General features: G+C 40.1%; 1 protein-coding gene across 1 annotated transcript; it reads left to right on the forward strand.

Annotated features, from left to right (window-relative positions):
- Positions 1-884: 884 nt before the first annotated feature.
- Positions 885-5,415, forward strand: LOC125301534 (homeobox protein Hox-C13a-like). Its single transcript, XM_048254048.1, has 2 exons — positions 885-1,548; positions 4,398-5,415. Exons 1-2 carry the CDS (start codon positions 885-887, stop codon positions 4,655-4,657), a joined length of 924 nt encoding a protein of 307 aa, XP_048110005.1. The 3' UTR covers positions 4,658-5,415.
- The last annotated feature ends 4,511 nt before the right edge of the window (positions 5,416-9,926 follow it).

Consider the following 9,926-nt stretch of genomic DNA (forward strand, 5'->3'; position numbering starts at 1 on the left):
AGCTGCATTTTTACTCATTCTTGTGCATACATATATAGATATTTATCTTGTCCCACATCGAAGCAATGGGCGTCTAACGTTATGGTTGTTTCCGATAACAATTGCATTTGCCTACATACATTTCTCTCTCGTTTTAGTTTAAAAATATTGATGCAATTGCCGTTCATCTGAAAAATATGTTTGTATCACTGAAAAGGGCATAACAGCCTACCTTGTGTCAAACAGGATCATAGTGCCTTTACAAGGAATTCTTGCGGGACTGAACACGTTTCACCTGATTTTGTAGAGAGCATTTTGAGAAGTCGCCCCATTTTCTTGTAGGCTATGTGTTTATTGGAGCAACTTGGATTTAATTTAATCCCAAATCACGTTCGAGCTTGTTTAAAATGTCATGTATTATTATCTTATAATTACTTGGTAATTAAGACGAATGAAGTCCATAGGCCCATCAAGGCGATTTTAATGAAAACCTATATCAAACATTCGTATGTTTTTGTTTTTAACTTTCCCTCAGATTCGACAAATGTGACGAGCACTTGGCCTCCTTCCGCAGGCTATTGCAGGTTTTACACGTTCCCTTTAAGGACATACGCGTCTGTATACCTTAGCCAATGAATGGGCTCACAACACTTGGAAGTGCAGTTGCTAATGTGGTTCTAAATGTGATTTAAAGGGATGATTCGCTGCCCTGGCCCCCACCCCCTAACGTAGGCTCACGTTGGTCTTGTTATCGTCACATGTCGGCCGAATACCTAGTCTTAATAATGAACTGGACACTTCCAAGAGCTTCGGCTGCGCATGCGTGTAGCGTGAAAAAATGAGCTTGGAAGTGAGGTGTCCGTCTTGGAGTAGTCGACTTTTAAAAAGCATCGGCAGCCCGTGATATGACGACTTCGCTGGTCCTGCATCCATGCTGGGCGGACACCTTGATGTACGTGTATGAAAAAAGTCCGAATGAAAATAATCCACATAAAAACCAATCCATGGAGGGACTGAGCGGGAATTGCCCTGCGACCCACTGCAGGGATCTCATCTCGCACCCGGCACTTGGCCGTCACTCCGGGAGCATTGCTACCCACCAGGGCTCCGTGTACCCCGATCTACCTTCGCAAGACGCCGGGCGACAGTGCCCTGCCCCACAAACTTCGTCGAGCGCCTCGCTGGGCTATGGCTATCCATTTGGAAGCCCTTACTACGGGTGCCGATTGTCTCACTCGCACAACGTCAACCTGCAGCAGAAGCCATGCTCTTATCACCCTGCCGAAAAGTACACGGAGCCGAGCGCAGCACTGCCCACAGAGGAGCTCTCCAGCCGAGCCAAGGAATTCGCCTTTTACCCGAGCTTCGCCAGCTCTTACCAAACTGTCCCGGGTTATTTGGACGTGTCAGTTGTGCCGGGAATCAGCACGCACCCAGAGCCGAGACATGAAACTTTGATTCCTATGGACGGTTACCAACATTGGGCTCTGTCGAACGGATGGGATGGCCAGGTGTATTGTTCCAAGGAGCAAACTCAGTCGACCCATCTCTGGAAGTCTCCATTTCCAGGTAGGCAACAAAAGCTAAATATTCAGTGTTCAATGTTACATACACACTATAATTGCTAGTTTGTTAAGTTGTCAAATATTGTTATCGATAGAGTACTGAGTAAACAAATAATATGGGTGGATATGTGTGCGTAAATGCATCATACTAACGCGTTTTCATGCATTTGTGTACATGTATATTCATGCATCACAAATTCTCGGGCGGCCTCGGTAACGTCACTTTATCTTTAACGCCAGTAATTTATGTAATTGTAGAGATTCATGTTAAGTTAATAGTGCATATTCCCTTTTCTATATGGTCTTTAGTTGTCAGTTACAGAATGTGTGCCAAAATACAGTATTGGCCATTATCATTTGTACACGCATTTTTCTTATTTATGTCGCGAGCAGGGAAGGGTAACGGTGTTTTCCGTGGCCTAATACGCATGGAAGGGGTATCGACCACAACAGTTCCAGCTGAATGTTACAAAACTGTATTTTAATAGAGAGCCCTCGTGGTCAGACTAACTTAGCAAAAAAGGGGACTTTGTATAAAGGTGGACAGCTGAGTTCTCGTATTTGTTTAATCACAAACCCATTGTAATAAACAAGAGGATCAGTTGGTCAATAATCTGTCACTGTAGTACTGAAATGTAATACCATATTCACAGCCTCGTCATTATATTGATAATAACCTTCTGGTATTTGGACAGCCTGTGAGAATACGATGGCATAGCGTTGCCCTAGCAGGTAATATTGTGAGCACTGTTTGCTCAGGCTCAGTAAATCTCTGTGTGCGGACTGTCATGTCTCTGGGAGTGGTGGCAGAAAGCCATCCACAGTCCCTTCAGCTCTCAGCTGCAGATGTAATCGTTCAGCGGAGGCCACAGATCTCCTTTGATGCATTTTACGTAATTTTATCATTTGTTTTTGTTCAACGTCACCACCAGTCTCCATGCGTATGGCAAGATTTGTCCACATGCCCATGGCTATGGGGTAGCCTATTATTGAAACTGCAGTATATGCGAGTCTTCTCTGTAGAGGTACATATGTGAATTGTGTGTTCGCGTGTACGCGAGCGCGTGCATGTGTGCGTGTCCCTATACGACTGTGTGTGTATGTGCGCGTATGAGCGCGCGCGCATAAATGCATAGGTTGTCACAGAATGAAAGTATTTTGCATAGGTCTTCAGTCAGTCACCCACATCAGCTGAATGTTTCCACCATGCGGCTAACGCAGGAGCTTCCCATGCAATGAATGCAAAGGCCATTTGGTCCTATTGGATGACAAATTCTATTTCAGAATATCGGTTTCACGTTCCATCTTGTTAAGAATAGCTCCCAGATTCCAGGGTTGATTGGCTTATCACTCATGATCTAGTTAACGTTTAAGACACGTCAGCTTTGCTCTTGTTGGTCGTCTTCAGTTCCACAAGGAATAATAATGCACATATTAATAGTAATACACACATTCAATAATTGTCCGTTTAATAACTTTTCATATCAACACGTATCACACAAAATAATATCCTGGATAGCATTCTTGATAGATGTTGAAAGTAATCAAATCTCAGTTTTTTAAATTGGACCCTTTCCAAATACTAGAGCATTCCCCGCGGTCGGTCGTCATTTTAATAGGCTATAGTTTTCTTCTCCATTGTCTTCAGTAAGACTGTCCTATTAACCGTTGTACATGCCCTCATAAACAATGCCAGTTAATTTCCCCTGCTCCGCTGATCCACTCTTTAACTGACTGAAATATATACTTTTAATGATTGCAGTAAGGATAGCAAATAAAGAAGAATCAGTAGTTCTTGCACATAATATATAAACATTGGTTTATAAACACTGGTGATAATCGTGACTAACTTAAATCCACAACTATGTTTATTATGATGATAAAGCCTCTTGACCTTAGTTTGTTCAAAATAACGTGATGGTGCGTAATAGCAACTAGGTATATTAGTGAATAGGAACTCAATACTCTTAGCATGTACACCCATATTTATTAGAATAAGCGGAATTTAGATTAGAACCGATTTCTGTCAACTGTAGGCCATAGATGTAGGTAGGTCTATGTTCCTGGTGTGTAGGCCTGGAAGTCATATTGCGACCTATGTGTGTATTCAAATGCTTATCAAATGCAAATCCTATGCTTTTCCATTGATTGGCGTCAGCAAGGCTAAGAAAATACCCCTCAGTGAAATCTTTTTTGATGATGAAGGCGGCACGTTGAATAACTGTATAACCCGTGTGTAGGCCTGCTGCCTTGTAACCTGTGAATCCATATCTTGAGACCAAATTTAGTATATCATTTGAATGATACCACACAAAGGATAATTTGTTGATCTTATGATCTAAGTAATGATATGGTTAGTATGTCTGCGTCAAACTTTAGTATTGACGTCAACTAGTTTACCGCCACCTGCCTCCAACCTCCTCGTCTCGACATCACCCCAAAAGCGTTGTGCGTTTTCAACATCGCTATCAATCATAGAAGTTCACAGTGAATCACTTCCATACTCCCTGTTTGCTTCGAGGCACATTATTAGCCTAGGTTAAAACGTTAATGTAAGGAATATATATATAGCCGTTCTTTTGATAAATACTGATGTCATACCAATGTCAGGCCAAATAGTGATTTTGCCTTCATTTGATAATCATTAAATTGGCCAATGCCAGCCACATAATATAAGAACCTTTCAGATGGCCTTAATAGTGAGGTATTCTGTCTATTTATCGTTATATCACATACATTGTTAGTTGTTTATTTATTGTGGTTAAGTAGATGGTAATTTCACTTGTTTTTTTGTTTGTTCACTTGTTTAATGGCCAAACATGCATTAATATCTCTTGCGCTTTCCTCCTGCAGACGTGGTGCCACTTCAGCCTGAAGTCAGCAGCTACCGCCGAGGCCGCAAGAAGCGAGTCCCCTACACCAAACTCCAGCTAAAGGAGCTGGAGAAAGAGTATGCGGCCAGCAAGTTCATTACCAAAGACAAACGACGGCGGATCTCTGCAACCACCAACCTCTCTGAGCGACAGGTTACCATCTGGTTCCAAAACCGTCGCGTCAAAGAGAAGAAATTCATCTGTAAATCCAAGACAAATGCCCACATGCATGCCACCTGATCATTCTTTACCAGCGGCCATGACGACTCACGCCCATGTTTATTACCCACACGAACTAAATATTTATATTTTATCCGAAATCTGATGCGCATCAGTCGCTTGCGTCAGTTAATCATCTGGATTTCACGTTCATAATCGAAGTGTGTTGATAACAAGGACAAAACTAGAGAAGGTTGACTGTAATGACGCAGCGTTGGATGCCCCCAAACCCTCTGGTGCTTCGAATTAATATTTTCCCCAGAAAGAAGAGTTTGAGAATGATGTAGCCTACTGGATTTCTTCTCAGATCCACGAATAGAACTGCCAGTGTTTGTGTGGAGAATTCTAGTGCTGTTGTCGATATTGTGCAAGCCATTTCTGGTTACAGGACACTTCAACTTTAAACAGACCTTCTCTTCAGTGATCGTCTTTTGTTTGGTACCAAGGGTGGAGGGAGGCTGCTAATGTGGAATTGTACAGTTACGTGCATTTATTATTTAAATAAGATTCTCGAATGGTAGGGGTTGTAAATTGCTTATATTTTATGGTTCTCATAATTTGTTCTTTGTCAGTGAAGGATATGTCTGTCATGCAACTGGAATGATTATCAATTAATGAATATTAAAAGAGAACTACGTATTAATGCACAATCTCTTAGTTGGTTTATATATAGCGAGTTCGCTCCCATTGCATTCGAGCCGACGACTTTCATTGTACGCGTTTTCATTGGTTCAGTACAGTATGTGAACAGTGATGTGGTGTGTGTTAATGGAAATGTTTCATAAATAAAAAAGCAATGACTACATAGTAATAGTGGTACTGTTGTTCTTATTTTGATTGCCTCCCTCTCTATCTATCTATCTATCTATCTCTCTGTGTGTGTGTGTGTGTGTGTGTGTGTGTGTGTTTATTTCTCAGACCAGAACTGCAAATATACATTTGCCTTATTTTTCCTTATGCTATTGAGTGGCATTAATAGCCTACCTCGTTTAAACCGTTTATACAGCATGACCGCTGCGCAATTATACTCCGTGATCTCCATCTCCTGGAGTCTTAGCTGTTACGTCGCATTAGAAAGTTACTGTAACTCACCATTGGTATATCAATTTCTTCTTTCACAAATAGGTCTGAATTATGCCTGGCTGTCATAGTTAGATGTTGGGCAAAGAGGCATAAAGACAAGACAACTTTGAGTATACAATCTGGGAATTAAATGAACTCAGATTTAGCCTACTGTATGTTGAAATGAACACTGATTTACGCTAAACATTCATTTGTAGACACATTTTCAAATGGCGCCTTAGTGTCGTGTCATGCGTCAAGAGAGATGGGATATGAATGCGATTATTATTTTCGCCCCAGGCAAAGGCATAAGCATAGTCATTCAAAAGACCATCCGTGAAAGCCAGACATATGAAAAATAAACAAAGGATTTTATTCATGAGTGAAACTGGAAGCTGAAGTGTCACTTTAGGCTATGTCAATGCCGCCAATATAACGGTCTTAACACCGGAAACAACTTATTGTTTTGATCCAGTTTTGAAACAATTACTCATCTGCGCGCCATTGTGTAAGGTTAGTCACGAATAGTAGTTTTACACAAGTAATTATTTTTGTTGTCTATTTACTCAATTTATCACACAATCTATTTTTTTGGTTAACTGAATCAGTCACCAGCAACGCTTAAGACTGTTTCACAATTCTTGTGATATAGGCTACGAGTAATACCATCTAGGCTACATGAACGTTTTCGCCCTTTGATGGACGTTGAGGACGAGAATTAGCTACACTCTTGTAAACAAGACAGGGTTTATGTTTTTGTTTATATCTCTTATGACTGCGAAGAAGACGATATTTGCCATTCTGCGACTATTTGTAGACCTGTTTTTGTAAATGAACATTAAGCTATAGACAATGTTGGCGATTTAGCAAAGACAGTGCTCTGCAATGTAAAAAATGTTCCAAAAAGGTGGAATGAATGTACCCCGACTACCTCGCATTTGTCCCATTTCTCTTAAATCTGGCCTTCAATCTGAGTCCTCTAGACTGCCAGATAAACACTAAACGAATTAAGAACGTTAAATTGCACACAAGTTTTCGCAAATCAATCAAATACAATGCAAATCTATGCGAAAATGGACTTTGAACAAAAATGGTGTTTTTCGTGTTTTTTTTTTTTCACTTTGCGTTGATGTGCGAAAACAAACTAAAATATGAATGCCAGCATATAGCAACAAGTTTGTCGTGCTTGTTTCCTTTGCTTTATTTTTGTTTAGGATTACTTTATTTGCCAAAATGTAGTAAAATGATAGCGTGGTTCGAAATGTGAGGGCTTCTGGTGCTTTCCAAGACCACAGGTGTCTGCGATAATCTATGTAGCATACCTCATCCAGATTACGTTTATTTTGAGATATTTTGGAAATTTCTATAGAAATACAAAAACTCATACTTTTATACTTGTACTTGTATGTGATGCATAGTGCGTAGGCCCAACATATAAGTAATTTGGAGTATAGCAGAGGCTCAATGCATATGCAATATAGAGTATACTGTAGAGGCCTAATATAGGCTATAAGCTATGTAGTATGTGGTATATACGCAGTGTACGCCTGTGTATCTTAAAGTTCAACATATTTTATATGGCTGGGTTATACATCTGTCATAATTACACCACTAATGAGTCATAGCTTGAACGCTGTATACAGTCTTTCCCGGGTGAACGGTAGAAAGTCTATACGGTGTCTATAGGGACACTTTTGGGGAGCAGTCGAAGGGAATGTCAAGGCTAAAATGCATCTTTGATCCAGCATTATTTACAGAACGGATATTTACATAAGATCGGTCCCCTTGTGTATTCCCAAGGTGATACAAACAGGCTACCTCCGAAACAACTCTGGTTTTAGGCCTTCACTATTGTTTCTGGAAAAAGAGGGAATTGATAAAAGGTAAGGATAGGATAATTATGCAGGAACTCAATCTTTCTTTTACCTTTGCAATTATGCCTCTAATGGAGAGGGCTGTGGGTAATTTCACAAATATGGCGAGTATACTCGCAATTGTTTGTTTCCCTCGTCTGCTGTTTCGCCTAGCAGTCTGAGTTGCACAGAAAATCTATTGTGTCCTTACGTCACTTCTTGGCTACCCTTGACCATGACTATGCAGTCGCTTTGACCTTGACACAACGGCAGCTCGTGCATAGCAAACAAGGAAAGGGTGGGCTTCCTCCCAGAGATGGCGCGAGGGACTGAGGGGGGGTCACTATCTGCAGACGAGGCAGTGCTTTTTTTTTTAGTTTAGAGGCAATGTGAGTAGGTAAATTATATACATTTAATTATATAATATATGATCATCGATATGATTATCCCCCATACTGTCAATGTTGTGGTAGTCAACAAACTAGGCCTATATCCCCACAAACTCGTATTTTTCATTCTAAACTTTGGACATTCGTATTTCCATAATTTCCTGTCTTCTGACTGACATCCAGAGTATTTTCTCTCCAGCTTGCGAAACCTTAAATTATCTCGCACACTTACACAGTCATCAGTGGAGTTGTGTGGTATTTGGACCGTGGATAACAGGTAGACCATTGACGTCTCTGCATAGCCCGTCACGTTGACACGGACAAGTTGGAGCCGTGTAGCGCTCTTTTTCATGTCGAGATTTAAGGTGCATCCTGGCAGATGAGCGGTGAAGCTGCCTTAAGGAAAACAGACGTCGGCAATAAAATCATTTTCAAGGTATGTAAGCTGTTTTTTATGTTGTGTGCGAGTTGACGGCGGCGTGAGGATACGGCGATGCCATATATCAATAACTTGGAGCGGGTGCCTCATTGATGAGTTACGGCAACTTGGCTTCATTATGATGCCCAAGTCTGGACATTAGGGATGATCTGAAGTTGCGACGTCATGTGATGTTAGCCACTAACCTTGAGATTGATGCGGAGCCATGTCTTGCGTTCTTACAGATCCGAGAGTTAGTATTTCTGAATCAATTTTCGGATTATCATTCATTAAAGTCACTGATTTTTAATGCAATACGCTGTTTTCTTTTCTGCATCTTAGTACAGTGGGCTATAGCCTATTGTACGAATGCTCCCCATAGTCCTTAACGTTTTGCGCCGTAACATGAAAAAAAATTCAATGTTTCAGAATAAACTAGGGCGAAGTTTAGTAATGCGACTTACATGAATGCAAACAACATGCCTCCAGACTTTCTTTAGAATTAATTATTGATTTCTAAATTACTTTAGTTGTTTTAGGTAAACAATTTTATGAAGTCTGAAGTTTTTTTTAAAATGTAAGATCGTCTAGAAATTAGAAATGTTAGATCGTTTATAAAAATATATTTTTAAACATAAACATGCATACGTTCATATTACACACAATAGTCTACATGCATAGGGCCTCCATCAAGGACTAAATGTATATTTTTTGTCTTTACGATGTGAATGTTCTGAACCGCTGAACTTTTAAGAAAGGCCTGCTGTGGCGTGTGTAATTTATTTAAAATGTGTGTGTACGTGTACAGTTTTAAAATAATTGAACAGGTTTAATAATTTAAACCTATCTCCACATTTTCTGCTGACTACATATTTAAACCTAAAGTGCTGAAATATGCCTTAAAGTATACCAAATTATTTTATTTTAATTTGTTTTATTCTCTCTAGAAACCAATATATGGCTTCCTATATAGTAGATTAATGATGTAAGCATTGCATTCTTTTTTTTAACAATGCACTTTAATTCAGATTGTACTAACTGGTGACAATTGGGTAATGGAAGTACAATTAATTCTGCTTGTAGTCTTTACTCAAAATTCTTTACTCAGAAATACTACAGAATTTTAGGATATGGGGAAATAATTATTGCAATTAGGCTAATATTATTTTTGTTACTTTCATCGCATTCATTCCTATTCGTAGGCTACCTTATAATGCAGGGAAGCATGTTGGCCTATACCTACTTGCAACCTGGCAGCACAGTCGGAATGTGAACGCTTGTCAAAACAATCAAACGGTCAGGGACTGTGTGTGTGTGTGTGTGTGTGTGTGTGTGTGTGTGTGTGTGTGTGTGTGTGTGAGCGCGCGCTCGTGTGTGTGAGCGCGCGTGGTAAAAGTGATAAGAAGGCGCCTGACAGCCTCTGGTGGTGAATCGATGTAACACCAGGCAACATTGTGAAAAGGGATGGATTATTCCAAATCTAGCACACTGCAACTTGAATATATGTGAAATTATTCATTTGAGATTGATATCTTAATTATCTTTCATATTATGACTTCCCATAACAT

This window comes from Alosa alosa, chromosome 10, assembly GCF_017589495.1.
Source record: "Alosa alosa isolate M-15738 ecotype Scorff River chromosome 10, AALO_Geno_1.1, whole genome shotgun sequence".
NCBI lineage: Eukaryota > Metazoa > Chordata > Actinopteri > Clupeiformes > Clupeidae > Alosa > Alosa alosa.

Coding starts and splice junctions, on each gene's coding strand:
- LOC125301534 (XM_048254048.1), top strand. CDS start 885: ATGACGACTTCGCTGGTCCTGCATCCATGCTGGGCGGACACCTTGATG. Junction 1,549..4,397: donor CTGGAAGTCTCCATTTCCAG/GTAGGCAACAAA, acceptor TTCCTCCTGCAG/ACGTGGTGCCACTTCAGCCT.